The sequence below is a fragment of the Ictidomys tridecemlineatus genome, chromosome 7 (assembly GCF_052094955.1).
Source record: "Ictidomys tridecemlineatus isolate mIctTri1 chromosome 7, mIctTri1.hap1, whole genome shotgun sequence".
NCBI classification, from domain to species: domain Eukaryota; kingdom Metazoa; phylum Chordata; class Mammalia; order Rodentia; family Sciuridae; genus Ictidomys; species Ictidomys tridecemlineatus.
Window position 1 is genome coordinate 47,055,890 of NC_135483.1, and position 22,572 is coordinate 47,078,461.

At 37.8% G+C, this 22,572-nt stretch overlaps 1 protein-coding gene and 1 long non-coding RNA gene across 2 annotated transcripts in view; one reads left to right on the plus strand and one right to left on the minus strand.

The window, feature by feature from the left end:
- Positions 1-932: 932 nt before the first annotated feature.
- The window catches only part of Atp6v0d2 (ATPase H+ transporting V0 subunit d2), a 45,897-nt gene continuing 24,257 nt past the window's right edge, over positions 933-22,572 (minus strand). Inside the window, exons 3-8 of the mRNA XM_005328630.4 lie at positions 12,692-12,870; positions 11,243-11,322; positions 9,803-9,880; positions 5,063-5,239; positions 3,226-3,300; positions 933-1,670 (exon numbers count right to left, since the gene is read on the minus strand). Of these exons, the coding sequence (XP_005328687.1) occupies positions 1,509-1,670; positions 3,226-3,300; positions 5,063-5,239; positions 9,803-9,880; positions 11,243-11,322; positions 12,692-12,870 (751 nt within the window). The 3' untranslated portion in view covers positions 933-1,508. The remainder of the gene's footprint in view (positions 1,671-3,225; positions 3,301-5,062; positions 5,240-9,802; positions 9,881-11,242; positions 11,323-12,691; positions 12,871-22,572) is intronic.
- On the plus strand, positions 1,666-21,035 carry LOC144365462 (uncharacterized). The gene is made up of 2 exons (XR_013423928.1): positions 1,666-1,837; positions 20,460-21,035. It is a non-coding gene; the product is annotated as an uncharacterized LOC144365462 (long non-coding RNA).

Below are 22,572 nucleotides of genomic sequence, written 5' to 3' on the forward strand. Positions count from 1 at the left end.
TTTTCGAATGGTGTCTAAGTTGCTGCGGTTGGCCTTGAACTTTTCTTTTTTCTTTTCTATATATATTTATTTATATTTAAATATATATATATATTTAGTTGTTGATGGACCTTTATTTTATTTATTTATATGTGGTGCTGAGGATTGAACACAGTGCCTCATACATGCTGGGCAAGTGCTCTGCCACTGAGCTATAGCCCCATCCCATTTGAACTTTTCATTAGGTCTGATTTTTAACACGACCAAGTAAGAATAGGAAAAGTACTGCAGGGTTAATTAAATGTCTAAGTAAAGTCATTAGGCACTTGGCTTTCTTGGTCTATGTGTCACTATTTTTATGTTTAAAAAAATCCCCATTACTAAAATATTTTACTAAAAATTTTGGATTTATGCATCTAATTCTAGATATATGTGTATATGTAATCTCTATATTCTCACTTAAAAAAATTCTCAAATAGCTACATTTTGTTGTTGTTGTTGTTGGTGGTGGTGGTGGTGTTGCGGATGAAACCCAAGGCCTTGTGCATGCCAGAGAAATACTTTACCACAGCTACACCCCCAGCCCTGTATGCGTTTAATTTTTAAAGCATAGCAAACACAGATTTTAGATTTAGGATTTAAAATATATATATATATATATATATATATATATATATATATATATATATACACTTTTAAAATATATATAATTTAAAAATATATATCATATTATATATATAATTACATATATATAATTAAAGAAAGGACTTGAGCAGAATTTTGCTGCTTTTACTCTTTCGGGGTAGCATCATACACTACTTTTACTGAGGTTTTATGGAGAATCCATACTGTACAAACAATATCTGTGATTTTTGCTTCTGAATGGAAAAACAAAAAACAATTAGTGAGGTTATTTTTCTTCTCTGGTAAAGTATGAAGGAACCACAAAAAAAGACAGTTTTCTTTTTTATTTAAAGAAAGTTGTGAGAAAGTAACTCATTAACAAATTTAACACTACTTGCATCAAGGGAACTGTGTAGCATTCTCAATTCTACCAAGGCAAAATGTCTTAGAAAAGAAATGTAACATTTCTCATTAAATGTGGTCTAAGTTGGCTACATCCAGCTTTTGATTTTTATGGATGTCGAGGAGAAAAGGCAGTTAAAAAGTAAAGGAGATTTTCAGTATTTGGGCCTGTGGAGGAGCATGGAAAAGAAAGAATATAATATTTTCATTAGGTCTGATTTTTAACGTGACCAAGTAAGAATAAGAAAAGTACTGTAGGGTTAATTAAAACTAGTGTCTAATTGAAGAATGAAACATAAATTTGGAAACAAAATTTAAGGCTGCTTAACAAAAGAAATGCTTTGTTTCAGGTTGGTTGATTGGGTTTGCAGTGGATCTACAATTCACCAAGGTACAGTGTGGCTTATTTTTGTATAATTTAGATAATGTAGCATAATTCCTTTTGTTTTCCTCAGTAACTTTTAACATTCATGATTGTCTGCATTTGAAGCCTCCATATTGGCTTATAAAATGGGAATGTAACTGTTGATTTTAGTTCGATGTCTCTGGGAAATGCATTCTGCTATCCACACAACATTTCTCATTTCTTGTTCCTTCAGCTTTACATATGCATAAAACACACCGTAGTGGAACTGCCTGTTGAATGCCAGCACATTCATTTGTACCTGAGGAAGGAAAAAAAACAACACGGGTGATCAACTTCTCTGGAACATACCGCACTTATGAAATAATATTAAGCTACAGACTGGCTTCTGTTCAATCAGTGCTTATTTGAATTTAAAAAGACAATATCCAAGTTGGGCCAAATGGAAGAAGAAACAGTAGCAATTCAGTAAGTTCTAAAGGGAGCATTAGAACTTTGACCAATGCAGAAAGCAGCACTTTAAAAAACCAAGTGTATAGACTCATAATACAAACTCCAAATTTTAGCAGCACTGCTGCTAGGGTAAAGATTGCTAGGTGTATTTTGGAATGTGTGTCTAACTTTGTACTAATATTTGTCTGGCTTCCACCTAGTGAACTTGTCTCATTTAAGTATTCTTGGCTACAACTTTTAAAAATTGAAAAAGGTATTTAGGGTGTCTAACTCCCCTCCGGGGCAATGTCACAGGCTCCTGGAATTTAGATTGAGTGATATTATGAGCTTTTTAAAGATACTTGGCAGCAATTTTCCATACAGTTGAGTTGTTTTATTCTGTAAAAGCTAAGTGAGCAAACAAAAATTGTCAAAAATAATTTTTTAACTGGAATAAAGTAGGAAATTCCTTCCTTTGTTTCCATTTTGACATTTAGGATGGAAAAAAGGAGGAGAAGTATTTAGTTCCTCGTGTAGCTCTGAAAACACTGCACAAAACAGTCAGGAAGCGGAGGCTGCCTCTGTTCTCAGCAATAGATACTTATCCCTGCCAAGGGCAGCTTCTTTAATAGTCCCCTTTGCAGCAGTAGCACAATAATGTGGAATTTAGAAAGAACCCTAATATATTGGGTAATTTGCATTGTTGTTGCTTTTTTCTATGACAGACATGAGAACTCTCAGAAAATGGCTAAAGGGTAGGTACAAGAAAGTTTCCAAATGGCTTTCGGGAGCCAATCCAAGCCTATTATTAGTTTTGGTCAGATTGAGATGGAAGGACCAATGATTTCAGAGAAATGAATACATGAGAAACATTCTCTAGATTTGGGGGGAATTTACCTGGTTGGGAGGAAACACTTTTGTTAAAACAGTCCAGTAGTCCACTAATTGACTAAACATGAGTTAAGTACTCCTCTGCCTTTTTTTAGGGAAAGAGAAGAGTCTAGAATCTCCAAATGGATTTCCATATAAATATTTCCTAAGATTTAAAATTGTGTCCATGTGTTTTAACCATGGAAAAACCCTTCCTGAAGGGAAAATGGATTAGAACGAGATGTACCAAACGGTGAATATTGTCAATATTTGATGGTGAGGAGGTACTAACTGGCTTCTCTAGTTAATTATGGAATAGCTGCTTTCCTCCAGAGCATCACAGGGTTGCACATCTGTTTGTCCAGGACAATTCCATATGAAGCTATCATGTGTAAGCCATAGAACCTTGGTACTCCAAGTCAGCCATTAATATGCTATTAACTGACATGCATTGATCGGCCTGCTCAACTACAAAAAGAATACCCAAACTAGAGCATATTTAAAACCCACAGTAAAAGTATGTTAACTGATAGCCTTTTTTATTTATGTCATACCTCATGCTCATAAAACACATCTTCCAATGTCTTTCCCCCATTGCCACCTACAGCCTCAAACAAAGGCTTGTATACCTTAAAAACAAAGACAAAGATTAATTTTTAAGAGATCTTCATTTATTATAAATGTATGTGAATATATTTTTCTAGAAATATAGAAATTGTGCATAAAAATCTATACCAGAAGCCCTGAATATTTTATGTAGGATCTTTGGTCTCTGGTCTGGACAAAAGAGAAAAATAATCCAAATAATAAGAGTGTGGATGAAATTCTAACCTCTTCACTTATTCGGGGATACAAGGCAAGAGGCAAAAGCTGACATTCTAGTCTTAACATACACTGTCAGAACTAATTACACACTCCAGTTCTTTGGACTCAGTGAACGCTTATAGTTTGATCAATATGGGTTCATGAGGGGAGATAACAACTGATAAAATTCACATGAAATTTCAAATGTGGAAGGGATGGGAATTGGGGGAAAGCTCCAGTTTAAAACTGTGTTGAATAGTCTCATATAATTATAGGTGAGATGTTATGAAGGTCCATGTATCATTTGCTGACTTTTCTGTTTATTAGAGGGCTTCAGAAATCCACAGGAAGGGCTGGGGATATAGCTCAGTTGGTAGAGTGCTTGCCTCGAATTCTCAAGGCCCTGGGTTTAATCCCCAGCATCACACACACACACACAAACACACACACACACACACACACACAAAAAAAAAAAAAAAAAATTCCATAGGAAAAGATGAGTGTCATTCTAGTCCAGGTAAAAGTTACCTGGAGGGTATGTAACTGTCAGAAATCAGAGGGAATAGAATCTGGGATGAGATATGTAACCTTGAGCTGAGAAGCTTCAGGCTGTTTTAGAGTAGCTCAATGCCAGCAGAGGGGAGGAATCCCAGTAGTTCTCTTTCCTCTCCCAGTTTCTTATCTTTCTTTTCCTCCCCTCCCACCACATTCTGGGGATTGAACCTAGTTGCGCTTTATCACTGAGCCACATCCCCAGCCCTTTTTAAATTTTGAGATAGGGTCTTGCTAAGTTGCTTAGGGCCTCCCTAAATTGCTAAGGCTGGTCTTGAACTTTTAATCCTCCTGCCTCAGCCTCCTGAGTCACTAGTATTACAGGTGTGCACCACCACATCCAGCCTCTCCTGATTTCTGCTACTCAGTAAAAAGGAGTGGAAAAATGCATGCATATCTCCATTCCTGTCTTGTAGTCCAGATAAATATTTGGCCCCTTGCCCTGTTTTCTCAATGAGTACTTGAAAAGACCACTGGGTCAGGGTATTACACATAATTTTGACATGAGCTCACATTTCCAGAACACCACATCAGTCTCTTGGGTAACTTGTTTTATCGAGCTCTTCAAAGGAGTGCTCAGGTGGCCACTCCTTAGAGATTTAAACAAATACTTGCTTGGCAGGAAACTTAAAAAACACACTTGGACCAGTAATTTGAAGTATGTCTTTGGGAGAGATGATTTTGTGTTACCTAATAAACTATAACTTCTTTGGACAGGAAGTATAAATTGGATGTGTGGGCTTCTAAAGCATATGTGAAGAAATTACACAAGGTAGCAGGGTGTGGTGGCGCATGCTAGTAATCCTAGCAGCACGGGAGGCTGAGGCAGGAGGATTGAGACTTCAAAGCCAGCCTCAGCAACTGTGAGGTGCTAAGCAACTCAGTGAAACCCTGTCTCTAAAAAAATACAAAATAGGGCAGGGGATGTAGCTCAGTGGTCAAGTGTCCCTGAGTTTAATCCCTGGTACAAAAAAAAAAAAAAAAAAAGAGAAGAAATCACACAAGGTGCTTGGGGCACCTGGGGTAATTACGTACTCCGTAATGATCTGCTACTCTCTTCATCTGGTCAAAGTCTTCCACTTGAGCCAACAAGCGCAACCCCTCAGGATGGAGCTTTCCACAGGTCGGATAGAGGGTCTCCCGGTCTTCCTTGCTCAATTCAGTGCCAAAGGAGTTAAGAGTGATGATGAAAGCTCGTCTGTCAGCCTCAAACTGAATTTGCAAGACAAAAATCAGTAAAATCTAATAATCTACAAAATGGTCTAAACAAAACCCTAAGCAGGCATTCATTTCTGAAGTGATTTGCTTTCTTTTCCTGACCTCTGTCTAAGTTGAATGCAGACATGTTATTAATGTTCCCTTAGTCTCTTTTTGGAAAGGAGTTAACTTTGCTTCCCAGAGCAGGATCTCACAGAGAGGCGATGGCCTGCGACCCTTGAAACCCCACCAAGTTTTATTTCCCAGACACCCTGCATCTCATGTGGGCTACTACAGTCACATAAAAAATGGATACTAATACCATAAAAATGGGAATACTATGCATTATAGTGCAGTCAGGGACAGAATAAGACCATATAAGTGGAAGTGTCTAGCACAGTGTTGGGGGGAAAAAGTGCATTTCATACAAGTTAACATCTTTTTCTAAATGTTGTCAGTATAATTGTGGGTGTGGGTGTGAGCACACCCTGCACATACATGCAGTGCTGGGGATTGATTCCAGGCCCTCATGCAAGCTAGGCAAGTGCTCTACCACTAAGTGATATCCCTAGCTCATAATTTTAACCATTTGTTTCTATTTTCATGGTTTAGATTTTCTTTTTTAATATCCTTGATTAGATATAAAAGAAAATCCAACTCTGTACCTAAGAATTCTATGGCTTGGGTGAGTTATCTTCCTCTCAGGGCCTTTGCTTCCTTATTCGTAAGAGGACGGGGTTGCATGATCCTCAAGGTAAGTCAATATAAAGACACGAGGCACCTGAGCTCCCATCCTCATGTAAGACCTAGTTCATTCAATCACTCATTCTAGAGACTTCCTTCTTTTCATTTGCTGTCCATGTTTTTACTATCTCCTGGTTCTCCTTCTACCTATTCTGACCATTCCATCTTATTGTATCCCTCCAGGATTCCTCTCCCACCTACCCTGGTATTTGCCATGGTCACTGGCCTCAGAAACTTGAAGTGCCCTATACTTACACATTAGTTTGAAATCTGTGCCTGTGTTTTATGCTCACTGCACTCTTAGATCTTTGAGGGATCAAATCTCTTCTTCCTTGTTCATTTTTGAATAACTAGTGCCCAACACACAGGAACATCTCAACTGTTTACTGAATCCAATAGAACAACAGTCTGTGGTGTTACTACTTTCCAAGTTCTCTAATATTTTCTACAATGTTGTTACTCAAGAGTATTTCACAACTCAGCAGGACTTTGTCACTAGGAAGCCTGATAGAAATGCAGAGTCTCAGGCCACAGTCCAGACCTACTGAACCAGAATCTGCTTTTTAACAAGATTCCAAGGTTATTCACATGCCTACAGAAGCTGGAAAGAATGGCTCTATGCTATCCTTTCATCGTTACTTCTGATAATTAACCAGTGACAAAACCAGACTTGCAACAGATTTTACTGGAATTTACTGTTTGTTAGAACAGGTGTTTCCTATCAGAAGGAGAGTGAGAGTTTTGTCTGATCCATTTGATTGCTCTCATGGAAATTATGGGTGGGCCAGGAGTCGGGAGTGGCCCAACTGGGAAGCAAAAGCAGCTGCCTCTGGCTACTGAAGAACACCAGACCTGTCAGTAAGTTTAGACCCTGAAGGGACAAGAGAAGAAATGCCAAGAGGGAGATTCACAGCAACAAGAAACCTTAAAATAAAAATTAGGGCAGGAGGAGCAACAATGGAGGTGATTGTCCCAGATGTTCTTTTATGTGTTTTCTAGTTCTAAGATGTTAGGATTTTGAGGCGAGAATTAGGGCAAGGTAGGCAGCACTGCAGATATGCAAGATAGCAGAGGCCATGCCAGAGGAGGAGCCTGAGTGAAGGAGGGCATGACATTTTGGAGGAATGATTGTAATTCAAACATCGGGGAAGCAATTCGAGAGGTGGGTGGACTGGTAACTGGGGAGAGAACATGAAGGGCTTAACATGCCCTGTCAAGAACAGAGGACTTCAACATACACAATAGTTACGGGAACATTCTGAACACTTGCCAATTCCTTGTCCTTATTACTACTTCTTCCCCAAGCCTGCAACACATAGACCCTGTACCATACCTCTGCATGTTGAATTCCTACCTATATTTGAGGGCCCCATCAAATGCCACTTTTCACAACAAGCCCTTCTATTTCTTCCCTAAGTGGATATGATTTCCTTTGAACCCCTATTATACTTTCATTTCCCTCAAGTATAACCATGTGCATATCCACCTTATTCTTCTACTGTAGAGGCTGTGTGAGTGTGTGAGTGTGTGTGTATGAATCCTCTCAGTGAAAAAAATATAATTTTAGAATTATGAAAAGACTCTTCTTTGATCATCCCTAAGTGAAGTTTGACAACATCTGACTACAGGAAATCAAATGGGGTGATACTGGTTTGATTTAGCTCCTGTTTTCTTTGCAGGGAACTGGGTTCCCGTGTGGCACAGTGTATGTTGGATGCCCTTACCACTCTAGAAATATTCATTTTCAAATCATAACTTATTTTTATTGTTGTTGTTAAGAAAAACCATACTGTTGACTTATTCAGTAATTATCAGTTGCATATCATAGAGTTGAACTGATCAGGTCACACATTGCCAGTTCCTTAAAGGAAAAAGGATACACCTAGTGGGGTTCAGAGAGCAGAGGTGTCCATGGCAATGGAAGGGTGAGGTGAACTGGAATCCAGCCCAACCTTATTGCCTGTGTACTGTATCATTAACCATTTACAGTAGATGGAAGATCAGGAACAAAAGGTGATAGTATACTGCAATGTATTTGTTTTGAATTTTAATCAATTTCTTTTCTTCATATGGAAGTACAATCTTATAATGATTGTACTTTTCACATGCAAGTCTAGGTTTATGCTCTCTTCTTCCATCTTAAGTCTTTTGAAGAAACCATCAAGTGAGATTAAATGAGCATGTATATGAAACTTTATGAATTTATCTGTAACTGCACAAATGAAAGGAAGGTGATTATATGATGAAAAATATGTATGTAAAATGAACAGATCTTTTCTGAACATATAACTAGAAAGGTTATAATGTTGTCCAGCATGCCATGTACAGCTGTATAGTGGTAGCTGAATCTTCATTTTTAATAGTTAAAAAAAATTATTCTAATTTGATAGTATTTTGAGGATAGGAAAGAGAAAATGAGAACACTGGGCTTATAGTTATTTGGTCAAATTCTTTCAGGGGCAAACATTTTTCTAACACTATTGTGTCTTTTTACACCAGTGAGGATTACAAAAACATAATTCTTACTGATTTCTGAATTTTTAGGCTATACAGTAGGATCTTGCTTATGAATTAGTACTTTATGCAGGACAACTGTGAATGGTGAAGTTCATACAGAGCTGACAACCAGGAGCCAGGCTGCCTGGTTCAGATCCTGACACTACCACTTACTAGAGTTGTAACAATAGGTAAGTCACTACCCTTCTCTGTGCCTCAGTTGTGCTTTCTGAAAACCAAATACTAAAATGCCCATTTTGTTGTGCACTTTTGAAGTCCATGTGAATTCATGTATATAAAGCACACAGGATAGACTATCACATAGTAAATGTTGGCTATGAATAGTGCCATTTTATACCTTTTGAAAAGTTATAAGTTTTAACAAAACTTTTATTTCACATACTTCTAGGTTTAAGATATACAAAACCACTTCTAAACCATAAAAATGATGCCAACTAAAAACTAGTTTTGAACGATAAATAATAAGACTTTTTCCAATAGGGAGACGTTTTTATAATAAATTATACTTACTGTGTGGCTAAATTGATGAAACGAAAGAGAACAGTTTCATAAGGTCACGAGGTTATTCATGTTGTATGACCAGCATGAAAGAGACTAGCTCGCTTTCTGATTTTAAGTTTGTCATGAAAAAAAAAGTTCTTTATTTATTTGATACCTTCTTCCTATATAACATGGATAAGGACAAACATAGATTTGGAGTTCTTTACTTTTTGGAGATCTTTACTTCAAGCAGTGCTATGGATTTAAGAATTTCAACAGGGGATAGCTACATATTTTTAACTGTAAAATTTTAATGATTAGATATATGAGGAAAACTAATTTCATATATGCAGTAACAGAACATTAGGTTAAAATACATGCAAATGATGTTCAGTTGCTGCTGCTTTTTTCTTATGTTGCTTAGATTTTTCTTGAAATCAGAAGTCTTTGGGTTATCTCAATATCTATCGACCTGTGAAGTCAACGTAACAGATAACCTATGATTAAAAATATTCTTGATCATGCATGCATTTGTAAATCCACCTTTGTGCAAGAGGACCTCTAAGCATAGATAGAATCATGGTGATAAAGAGGAATTAAAAAGAGTATAATATCTGCTGCAGAGGTAGACAAACCAGCACTCCACCACTGAGCTATGCCCCTGGGCCCCAGGCAAATACCACTCTTAATTTAAGACATCAAATGATATATATAATCAAGTGTCTGCTTATTTTTTACATGGCTTCTAAGATAAAAAAAATATATAAGCAGGGTCAAAACAAGAAAAAGTATGTAAACACATTATTTGGCATAAAATATTCAGGGGCTCTTTCTTACCTCAAGAATGGGACACATAATTTCTGCTGTGACATCACCATGATTCTTACAAAATTTGTAGAATGCCTCAAGGTAAGACTGAAAAAGAAGAAAGATCATAAAACAATAAAATGAATATGTTTTCCTTTTGGAAATTTCTAGATCAGTTTTTATGGAGTATTAAATGCTATAATGGCAATTGAATTATTATTTTTTCCAATAGGGAGACATTTTATAATAAATTTGGTAGACACTTTCATGTTGCGGCATGTTGCAGTCTAAAAAAGAACTCCATAAAAGAACAAAATGGCACTTATCATAACTTATAATTACGCATTTTTTTTTGCATGGTTCTTGAATTATTTCACATGGTTAATTCTGGCTATTCTAACAAGAGTGCCAAGTTCTTTTCTGAGCTTAGCAAGTGATTTTAGCGGCCCTGTGCTGACATTTAATCTCTCAGAAACATATTTGGGATGACTTGAGTGTGAGGATATATTGGAAAGACAGACTGGGTTGCAGGGTCAGACTGCCTGTGTGTGAATCCCAATTCTCATGCTCACTAGTTAACTAACATCTACCAAGGAAACCCTATATCTCCATGTCAGTTTTTTCACCTGAGTAATGGGTATGGGTAGAAATCCCAGTTTGGCTATTAGATGAAGTAAGTTAAGGCCTACAAATGGCTTAGAGTGGTGCCTTCTGTTAGTTATATCTCAGGGACATCTCCTTAAAGCCCACATCTTTTTATAAAAAGAAAAATTGCTTGTAGTACAATACTTTTGAGAGGACCATGTGTTTGAGCTAAGCCTGCTATACATAAATGACACTATATATTTATTTATCCTGTGGGAGTATCCAAAGATGCTACAAACGTTGGAATGAAAAAGGGCAGATTTGCTCAGTCCATACACAAGGCTACTCTAATGGTGGCAGCACAGTCCAGACAGTTGGATTGTGCAAAGTGGTGTATGTGATGTGGAGGCCACCAGTTTTTCATTTTGGTGATTGTGACACACTGTACTTTAAAATTGTGTGGGCAGTTAACTATGAGATGTGGGGACTCAATATAACAGGATCAATGACAGAGAGGGACTACATAGCAGAAGGTTTACTATGCATGCTGTTACTTTAAATGGATTGATATGGTTCACCCCACTCTTTTATCCATCCACCTACCGCCATCCAAGCAACACCTTTTATATTCTGTGCACTGTGCATGGAGCTAGGAATACAGAAGTACAGGGCATGCTATTTCCTTTCAAAAATCTTGTTGGCTGAGGGAAGCTGACATGCATGAATGCAATGGGAAGACAGACAAAAAAGAACTACATTCCAAATCTGCATAGCTTCATTATTATAGAAGTTGGCTGATGGGCAAAGTAACTTTTATTGATAAAGAACTCTGGTTATGATACATTGCATAATCAAGAAAAATATAATATTCAGGAAAACCATTACCTTATACAGTTTATTGCGCAGTAATTCAATATTCAGCTCATCTAGGGTATTTTCAGACATACAGTCTTGAAAGAATGGAGCTGAAAACAGAAATTTATCTTAAAAAAATAAATAAATCAAAGGCAAGATTATAAAGTGTAGATAACGTTTCCTGAACACACGACTCTGCTCACTCCTAATGAGAACACTATGGAGTTGCAATCTACAGACTCAATAAGGCTAGCAGGAATTAAGATGATAGAAGTTATTGTTTATAGAGCATTTACTATGAAAGAGGCCTGGACACTGCTCACTGTACTAAACACTGAATTCATTTTGGTTTATTTTAATCTTCTCAGCACCTTGGAACTACTCACTGAAGGCTCACTTTTTGAAATCCTTCCTTAAATCCCCAACACATGGCTGCTTATCTAGTAGTAATATTTATCATTTGCAACCTAATTTATGCTGTTATGAATAAAAATTATGTCACAGTTAGTTTGCAAAACTCTGTTACCACAAGATATGATTATTTCCAAAATGAAGAAACTGGGATAAATTGAGTAGTCCCAAGTCACCTTGGTGTGACCAGGCAGAGCCTGACTTCGGCTCATGTCTGTCTGATTCTAGACTCACCCCTTTTCCATAGGCTATGCTGCCTTAGCCTTGGACACAAAAGGGTGACACAAAATTTTTTCTTTTTTTGCCTTTTTAAATGGCAATTGTTTTGGCTAGGGGTGCAGCTTAGTGGTAGAGTACATTCTTATTACACAGGAGGCCTTGGGTTTAATCCCCAGCAAGTTAAAAATAAAAGGCATCTATTTTGACAAATGATTAACAGTGAAATGCTACTATCCAGAGTTCCTGACAATAATAGATAAATAATACTCATAAAGTTATTCCTTTAGCATTGTTAAAGAATAAGATTACATGTTTAAATAATAATAATAATAATAAAATAATAAATGAACATTTATAGTACAGGGTTTGCAAGTTGGAAGATGATCCCCAGCTTCTTCTCCACTATGAATGGTTCACATGTGACCCTAAGCAGGTTGATTCACTTATCTTGGCCTGAAAAATGATGGATCAAGATTAGAAGAATCTGCTGGGCACAAAGGCACACTCCTATAATCCCAGCAGTTTGGGAGACTAAGGCAGGAGGATTGTGAGTTCAAAGCCACCCTCAGCAATGGTGAGGTGCTAAGCAACTCAGTGAGACTCTGTCTCTAAATAAAATACAAAATAGGGTTGGGGATGTGGCTCAGTGGTTGAGTGCCCCTGAGTTCAATTCCTGGTACTCCCCCCTCAAAAAAAAAAAAAAGATTAGAAGAATCTTTAAATGTCCCCCCCCCAACTGCAGCAAATCTGTATTGTATAAAAATACAATCATGTTAGAAAAAATTATGAACTGAAAGCACATTTTCTACTGACTGGGATAGCATACATGGGCAGTTTATGCATGCATACCTAATGGTGTTTCAACCAAAACAGCATTAAAGAGATCTGAAGTAGTCTCTGCAATGTTGACAGCTTCCATTTCTGTGAAACGGCCCAATGGGTGGCATTTGGCCAGAATCTCTTTCACGGATTTTTTCTGCAATGCACCATTCATCAGTAGAATCACATTGTCTATCATGTAACTGCACCTGGTTTAGAAGAAGACTCAAATATTAGAGAACCAACTGCATGAAGAAAAGAAGCATCCCACAAGTAAAAACATACAGTTCAGTCATAATCTCTTTCATTTAAAAAGGGAGCATTTTAAACTAAAAATTTTAAACTTTGAGGTGGGTAAAAATATCAGTCATAGTTTGAAAAACCACAATCAGCTAATTAACAAACTTTAGCTGGTGGGGTTGGGGATGTAGCTTAGAGGGAAGGCACTTGCCTACATATGTGAAGCCCTGGGTTCAATATCCAGAATTAAAAACAACAACAACAACAACAACAACAACAAAAACCCTGGCTGGTAGGAATATGCAAAAGATGGCCATTATGTAATAATTGTCAGATGTGGTGGAATAGAAGTGAGGGTGTGAAGTGTTTGATTTATCAAAATGGACTACACTCTTGATAGACATAGAGCACCTCGTTCTACTTTAAAAATTGACTATTCAAATCAACAGTGAAGTCTATCACAGAAAATTCAAAATTTATGCTAAAAATATTCTGTGTTCTTTTCCTCCTATGAGACCAGGTAGTGAATTTTCTAGCCACTCAACCCATGTCCTCAAGAGTCCATAGGTTTATACTTTTTGTGATTTCTTTACTTGATATAATTCTGCCTTCAAAACAGGGTGAATGTGTTTGTTTGCTCATGTTTCTAGCACCTAAGATATGCCAAGAAATAAGATTGGGGAGTAAAGGAGACCCAGTCCCTTGCTTTACACAGAATACAGTTCAAAGTAGGATCTAACTGAACAAAGAAGCATTTACAATAAACAATAATGAAGAGTACACATGCTATGCAAAAGAAACAAAGGGTGGTGTGGTGATTGTAGTTGTATTGTAGGGATAGATGAGGCAAGGCACCAAAGATAGCAGGAAACAGTTTTATTGGGTTGCAGCCAGGCTCAGAGGGCACAGCTTTTGCTGTAATCAATCAATCCCCTGAACCCCGAGTTCAGGTAGTTTCAGAATTTTATACCCAGCATGTAAGGGGAAGGATTCAGAAGTTAACATAAAAGCAGCTTTTTCTTTCACTGTTTTGGGCAAGTTAACTCTTCAAGGACAGCACTAGAAAAGGGGAGAGCTTCTTCTCCTCTTTCTTTCCTCCCCCTGCCAGCTGTTACCATGGAGCCCAATTGGTAACTTCTCTTATCTTAGAAATGTAGACATCTCTGTGAAGCCCAGCTCAAGGCCAGAGGCCTTGTTTGTACATTTCTACAAATTACTATACTGGATACTTTTGTGAAAAACTAGTAAGGGGTGTCCAGAACCTGGAGTGCTGATTTCTTCCTGGCTAGTGTCCAAATAAGATAGAGCAACACGAAAATAGGAAGTTTATCTACATTAAACTCTTTTGTAGAGACTCTTGCTGGCAGTCCTAAAATCAGCCATGGTGAAGATTTCTGGAGCAGCCCAGTTAAGTCTTTTCTATGGAGAAAGGGGGTGCCACTAGAGTTGGGGCCTCAACTAGTCCAGGAATCAGACTTCCTATGGAAGTAACATTTCAGTTGATACCTGAAAAACAAGGAGGAGCTTTGCAGGCACAAGGGGCCAGAAGCTGGGGGGAAGTATGTCAAGGAGGAAGGAAGAACATTTGAAAAGACCTGATCATGACAGCACAAGAATATTCAGAATATGTTTTTTTTTTTTTTTGGCCTGGTATTGAGACATGAGATGGGGCTGAGGCAAGCATGCACAGTCATGGTAGACCAGATAAAGAATTTGGATGTTGGAGGTAATGAAGGATACTGAATGCTTTTAAGTGGAAGGGAATGTTATCATCTATGTATTAAATATTAGAACGAGAGAAGAGGTAAAAACATACATATGGTATGAGGGCTTTGTAAAACTTATCTTATTTAATCTTAATAAGAACACTGTAAGGTAGAGTCTATTCTTATTTCCATTTTACAGGTGAGGAACCAAGATCCAGAGAGACACAAACCAAGCCCGTAACACACACAGCTACTAAGTGGCCAGCTGAGAATCAAACTCAGATGAGACCCTATTCATAACCCTTATACATGCTGCTTTTAATCATCAAGTATGATGCATAGGTGTCTAGCAGTTAGATTTACTTAATGAGATGAGTGCATTGGAGGAAGAGGAGATTGCAGTGAGTACAGATATTTTGAGTGTAATGAGTTTAAGGTTCCCAGGAGATATCCAAGAGGAGATGCTAAGGAAGCCTCAGAATTCTGAATCCTGGAAACAGTGGTAGACTAGAGGCATTTGGGAGGATCTGGAGGGAGGGATTCTATCTATCTATCTATCTATCTATCTATCTATCTATCTATCTATCTATCTATCTATCTATCTATCTATTGCAATACTGGGGATTGAACCCAAGGGTGCTCTACCACTGAGCTACATCCCCAATCCCCTTCCCCCCACCTTTAAAAGTTTTAGACAGGGTTTCACTAAGTTGTCCAGGCTGACTTCAAACCTGTGATCCCTTCTGAGTTGCTGAAATTACAGGTGTGTACCACTGTGCTCAGCAAGGAGGGAGTCATTTAAAGGTGGAAGCCAAAGTCTTGGGAATATCTGAGATCATATCCCAGAAGGAATGTAAAGTGTTCTTTCCCGATAACTCTGGGGAGTTGCAATATTTAAAGACCTTGAAGAAAACTGAAAAAGATGATCAGATGGGAGGAGAACTGGGGTGTGAATACTAGAGAGCTCTAGAAAGAAGTGGTAGAGTATCAAAGGACTGGATATGTCAACGAAATAGACTTCTATAGATACGGCAGCTAAAAGGTCATCCGTGAATTCTATGAAAACACTTTCAGGGGCTGGGGCTGTAGCTCAGTGGCAGAGCACTTGCCTAGCATGCGTGAGGCCCTGGGTTCGATCCTCGGCACCACATAAAAATAAGCAAATAAAATAAAGGCATTCTGTCCATCTACAATTACAAAAAAAATTAATTAAAAAATAAAAAACTTTCAAGGGAGTGTGTTTGTGGGAGAGAGAAAAAGGCAGAAGCCTGACCACTGTGTCTTTGAATAAATGGGAAGTAAGGAGGCTAAAGAGAGAGTTCCTTCCAAGAGAGTTCCTTCCAAGAGATGACTGGGAAGTAAATGGAAAGAGCTACATGGAAATATAGGGACCAAATGAGTTTTGGTTTTGAGTTTTAGTATTTTTTTTTAAAGATGGAAGAGAAACAAAGATGTTTAAGTGCTAAATGGGAAGGAGGCAGTGGAGAAGGTGAATTTGCAGACAGGAAGAGGGAAGGGACAGTCCCCATATGAGCTGAGGTTCTCAAGGTTTGACAGTGACAGGGCTGAACTGCCACAAGATAGACTTGAAAAATGATACCTTGCAATGGATTAAAATTAACCTGGACACTTATTTAGAAGCACTGTCTGCAGAATGGCTTCATGAGTTGCAGACTTCCTGCACAAGGATTGATTTCTGAAAAGTAAGGCACCTTCTCTGTGGAACTTCTACAGTTTACCCCAATAAAAATTCTAACTAAAGAAGTTTTTGAAGCAGGCAATTATCCCTTTATAAAAAGCACATGACTATACAGTTTCTTCACCTCCCAAACAGCAGTACCAAATTTAGACATTATGGAATTTTAGAATCCTTTTTATCTCTTGAAAATGATATTAAAATGGAAGCGCTTATTTAACTGTCCCTTTATGGCTCAAAAGCAATTACCTGAGAAGGGAATTGCTAGCTCTTAATAATCCTTAGCTGGCTCTAGACATTTAATTGTTCCCCACAGCATCCCTGTAATGTAAAAGCATATGAGCTGTTAACATGCCCAATCTGCAGAGGACTAGGAGACTGATGTTGATGGGTGACAAATGTCAATGCTGTGAACAGGATTTACCCTCAAACAAGCCTGTGACTATATAGCATGTATGCATGTGTGTGTGTTGAGTATGCTTCTTCTTGTTGTTATTGTTGTTGTTGTTATTATTATTATTATATTAATAGAGTGGCTAGGTCCTGTCTTACAGTAAGTAAGAGTTTTATAGATTGAATTCAATTTCATTTCCACTCCTTATTTGAGTGACTTTGTTTCTAAAATAGGACAGTAATACCAGTTATTGTGGTGTTCGGGAAATTAAGGCCAAAACCAGGGCTTGGTTCATGCTGGGGGCAGAGGTCTCTTTCTTGTCCCCTTTCTTCTCCCCATCAGACATCTGCATCACATATCATTATTACTGGCTGTTGGGGTGGAAGGTAACCTGCCCAAGACAGTTCATTCTGCTCTAGACTGTAGTCTTTATAGACCTCCAGGGCCATGCCAACACTGGCAAGAATAAAATAATTGCTGAGCAATTTTTGATCTTCAAGACATCCAGTTATTCATCTAGTTCAAACCCACATGTTTCAGATAATTCTGTTCATAAGTAATGACAGAGCCAGGGTCAGTGCCTAATCAGTCAGATTAATTTTTCTCCTATTCATGGCCTATACATAAATCCTTATTTCCAGCCTTTTTAAGCATTTTATTCTGTAACTCTGATGTAGGCACCTGTGAATACCATGAACTCATCTAAAACTGTGATAGACTAAATTACTCAATTTCAAAATTTTAGGTTATAAAAATATATTTTTAAAATTCTACATCTTGGGGCTGGGTTTGTGGCTCAGTGGTAGAGCACTTGCCTGGCATGTGTAAGGCACTGGGTTCAATTCTCAGCACTGCATATAAAGAAATAAAATAAAGGTCCATTGACAACTAAAAAATATTTTTAAAAATTCTAAGTCTTTTCATTTATTTATTTTTAAAAATTTACTTATTTATTTATTTTTACTATGTGACAGGCATTATATGTATTGCTGAATTAGAGGAACTTCCTTCTGTGGGTAAAATTTTAGTACTTCAGTGTCTTTGCAAAAGCTGGGAAATGGCTGTCCTTGGCTAAGCACTCTGGCATGAGAGAAGAAACAGAGTCCAGTGAAGATCTCCAGTGTGCGGTGCCATGCCAGTACAGGGAGCGGTCCCATAGTTTGTTTTGTGCCCTAAAACCTTCCAGACCTCAGGGATGTGCATCATGGTGTGGTTTAGAGAGAAAAGTGGGAAAAAGTACTTGGGGAGAATGACAATTATGGAAAGGAGGTGGAAGGGACCCAGCATGATGGCCTTCCTGTAAGTTCTCTTAGGCAGTTCTAGTGTGTATATATGTATAGGCATTGAGGATCTGGAAGATGGTTACCTTGCCATTATTCCCATATTTATAACACACACACACTTAGGGGGACATATAACACAGTTGAAAAATTGCTATCCTAGAGGGCATTCAAAATTTTTTCAATAGGATGACTTTTAATTTCATTTTTCTTTTCTTGCACTACTGAGATTGAACTCAAGGGTATTCTACATCTGAGCTACCTTCTCAGCTCTTTTTATTTTGGAGCAGGGTCTCACTAAGTTGCCCAGGCTAACCTCAAACTTGTGATCCTCCTGCTTCTGGCTCCCAAGTAGCTGGGATTAGAAGGATGTGCCACTGCACTGGCTTAATTTCTTTCTTTCTTTTTTTTTTTTTTAATTTTAGTGTTCTAAAATGCACATATTAGAAGAATTTTGTGCATTTTTAAATTACTGGGTGTATCAAAGGATGGTGATCACTGATCTAAGAAGACAGAAAAGACATTGGACACTACACAATGAAGAGTTATTAGTCACAATGTCATTTGTCCTTCAGATAAAATCCAAGAGACTCTTATTGGAGAGTTAGATTGCCGGTATGCTAATGAGCACTGAATCAGAGTGAGCAGAGACAGAGGTAAATTCAGGCCTTTAAAATGAAATCAAAGGGAAAAATTGTGGAAGGGGTTCATTATGGCCCATGGAAGTATTCCAAGGTTTCCTTGTAGAGCCTCTTGCTTCAGCATCCCAAGTAGCTGGGATTACGGGCAGGTACCACTGTGCTTAACTATCCCATCATGAACATCTTAAATTAGTATGGCATATTTGTTATAATTAATGAATCCATATAGGCATATTATTATTTTTTAAATTTTTTTTTAGTTGTAGTTGGACACAATACCCTTATTCTATTTATTTATTTTTATGTGGTGCTAATGATTGAATCCAGGGTCTCTCATGTGCTAGATGAACACTCTACCGCTGAGCCACAACCCCAGCCCTATGCATATTATTTTTGACTCAAGTCCATAGTTCGTTCAAACTTATTTAGTTTTAACTTAATGTCTTTTTCTGTTCCAGGATCCCATCTGGGACACCACATTGCATTAGTTGCCACATCTTTTCAGGCCTCTCTGGGTTGGGGCAGTTTCTCAGAATTGTTTTTGACAATCCTGGTAATTTTGAAGAGTACTGGTCAGAGATTTTATAGGATGCCTCATTACTGGGAGTTGTGTGTTTTATTATAAGGCTTGGGCTGTGACCACATAGGTAGAGTGCTATTTTATCACATCATATCAAAGGTATGGATTAGTATTACCATTATTTGTGACTGTCATTGTTGACCTTGATCAACTGGCTTAAGTAGTATCTGTCAGGTGTCTCCAAAGTAAAAGTACTCCTCCATCCTTTTCCATATTTCATTTTTTTTGGAAGGAAAACTATGTCTCTGTGTTTAGAATACTTAAGAATTAGGGATGTTGGACTGGGAAATAGCCAGATACCAATCTCTTTAAAAAAATTAACTAAATGAAAAAGTTGGGTTCAGTGGCATAAGCCTGTAGTCCCAGCTACTCAGGAGGCTGAGGCAGAAGGTTCACTTGAACCCAGAAGTTCAAGACCAGCCTAGGCAACATAGCAATACCTCGATTCAAAAGGAAATAAGTAAATAAAATTAATTAAATTTAAAAAAAAAAGGATAGAAGAAAGATTTGTGGTTCTCATCCCCGAGCACAAAGTATCTACGTAAATCATTTGGAATTCTTCACCAAGGGGGTTTTGTCCCTTCACCTTTATTTATTAATTTGTTTAACCATTTATTTATATCAATGTAGATTTGTGGATAATTCAATGCTACTTCCTCTATTTTGTTGCTTCAAGTGTTCCAGAGGTTGGCCACTTCAAGCTCCTTCAGGTGGCTCCTCTGATGTACCCGTTTGTACTTATTTCTAGCACTTTCTTACTTTACAGCACCACAAGGAAGTCCAGGCTCATCTTGAATACTTCCTGCCTCAGTCTTAGAATTGATTATTTTTCCAAGGACATCTGGTTCCTCATCTGGGAGAAGGGCATTAGAAATCAAGATCTAGGCATCAGCTGAGCTTATTACTAGGTTGTTGTTCCTTTTAAGTCCTCTTAGCCAACAGAGCAAAGAAATACTTATGTGTATAATTAACCAAGGATGCTATTTTTGACATTATTCTCTTTCAGTATGTTCCACTCAAAGTTCTCACCCATGGCCACACTTTTCTTCTCTAACATGTAGAAGCAGACTTCTTGCAAATCTTCAACTCTAATCAAAATCTCTCTGCCCAACCTTAAATCCATATTCCCCTCCCTCTCTCTTTATATATATTTTTTGTGGTGTTGCGATCAAACCCAGGGGCTCACTCATGCTAGGCAGGCACTCTCCCACTAAGCCCCAGCCCCAGCTCTGACCCATATTCTTGTCCTTTCTTTTTGCAGATATGACTGCCTGATTTCCCCACAGGCTCCTAAATCATGTGATCTTAAAAACTGAAGGCACTGAATCTGTTTCTCCTTCTTTTGTAATCCCTCCCTTTATCTATAATCAGAATAAAGCACAAGTTTTTCATCCTTGTATATAAGGTCCTTTATTAATTGGTCTGTGATTTCTTCTCCAGCTATGATGTGGATAAAAATCATTAAAAATGAAGTATACATTTTAGAAAAGAGAACAGGACAGACCTCTGAAAGTTCTTAAGGGGCAGAAAGGAGATTTTTGAAAGATAGAATGGAAAGGAGTTTGAATGGTCAAAGGAGTGAAAAGAAAAAATGTCATCATAAAATGACTGGGTCAGGACGTCAACAACGCGCTGTTAAGTGCCATGGTGAGTTGGGAAGGGGCTGAAAAGCATCCTTGGGCTTAGCAACTAGCAAGGTTTTGGTGACATGATGGGAGAGGAAACAAGACTGAAGTGGATGAGTACACAGAAAATAGAAGGATGATTAATCTTTTCACAAACTTGTCCTCATGGGAGAGGAAGACTTCACAGGGTCACTGAACAAATTATATCAAAACATACATATAAAAGCAGTCTGTCAATGGGGCATGGTGGTACACACCTCTGATCCCAACTACTCAGGAAGCTGAAGAAGGAGGATTGCAAATTCAAGGACAGACTGAACAATTTATCAAGACCTTGTTTTCAACAACAACAACAACAAAATAGCAGCTTGTAAATCAAAAGAAGTTGTCACAGAAGAAGTCTGGAATTTGGAATAGATAATCCTGATTTTAAGATCGGGTCTGTCACTTAAAAACCAGTTTAACAAGTATTCCATTTCCTCAGTTTAAAAATGAAAATATCTGTTCAATTTTGAATGGTTGGCATCAGGACTTGTAAATACTTAAGAAAGTACTGACAGAGTTCTGCCCCAAATAAGAGAGATATTTTCCTATAAACAGATCTATGCAGGATGGGAGTAGAAAATATAAACCATGTAATCTTTAATGTAAAAAAAAAGTAAGGTTTTTACTCATTTTTAAACCTGAAGTTTCTGTACTCTCTGAGGTTTTACATTTAGTTCCAGCTAAAAGAATCCTTTCTGGTGGCACTCATCAGTGAATGCCTATAATTCCAGTTATTCACGAGGCTAAGGCAGGAGGATGGCAAGTTCTGGGCCAGACTTGGCAACTTAGTGAGATCCTGTCTCAAAATAAAATGAAAAAATGGATGGAGATATAGCTCGATTGAACACTTGTCTAGCACGCAGCAGGCCCTGGATTCAATCCCCAGAATTCTTCTAAAGTTGCCTATTGCTCTTAGACAATGGGAGTGTATGAAGCCTGTGTGGTGTAGAGACAAGGAGCCGAGTGGTACAGTTCTGTGGAAGACTGGAACATGACAAGACCATAAATCATGTTACCTGTTAGGATGTTAGTCCTTAGCTCTGATTTATACTTATTGTGAAAAGCCTATTACCATTCTGTTCTGCACCTTCAAAACCTCGAGTTGCCTTTTGGTGATAGGTTTTCTAAAAAATATGATGCTTTGTAAAAGATATCTGGAGTTCAAAAGACCCAATATTACCTCTTTGGGAATATAATCATTGATTTCAAAAAGAAGTTTGCTAAGAGGTTGTTATAAATGATAATCACTTTAATATGTAAAAAGGCCCAAACCTTTTCGATAGATGGAGGCACTTCAGAACTCAGTCTGAACACTTCCTTTGGTCCCAAATGAATAGTAAATTACTTGGTGATTGCAACAGATTCATTATCTGAAAACATTGTCTTAGACATGGGAGTCACCTCCTTATATTAGGCCTTGTTTGATACAGGTTCCTTCCTACCTAACAGGTGTGGTCATAATTCTTTTTTTTTTAACCTGCAAAACATAATATATTGTATTCTCAATGACGGTGATACTGTTTAAGGTGACCAAAACTATGTGATGTGTTGACTAAGTCACACTTGTACAGAAGAATAATCCAAGATAGGGATATAAAATAAATTCTCAGAGGTAATTGTTCATGGAAAGAACTGGTGTGTGTGTGTGTGTGTGTGTGTAACTTTGTGTGTGTTTTATAAGTTATTTTATTCCTCAGTGAATCT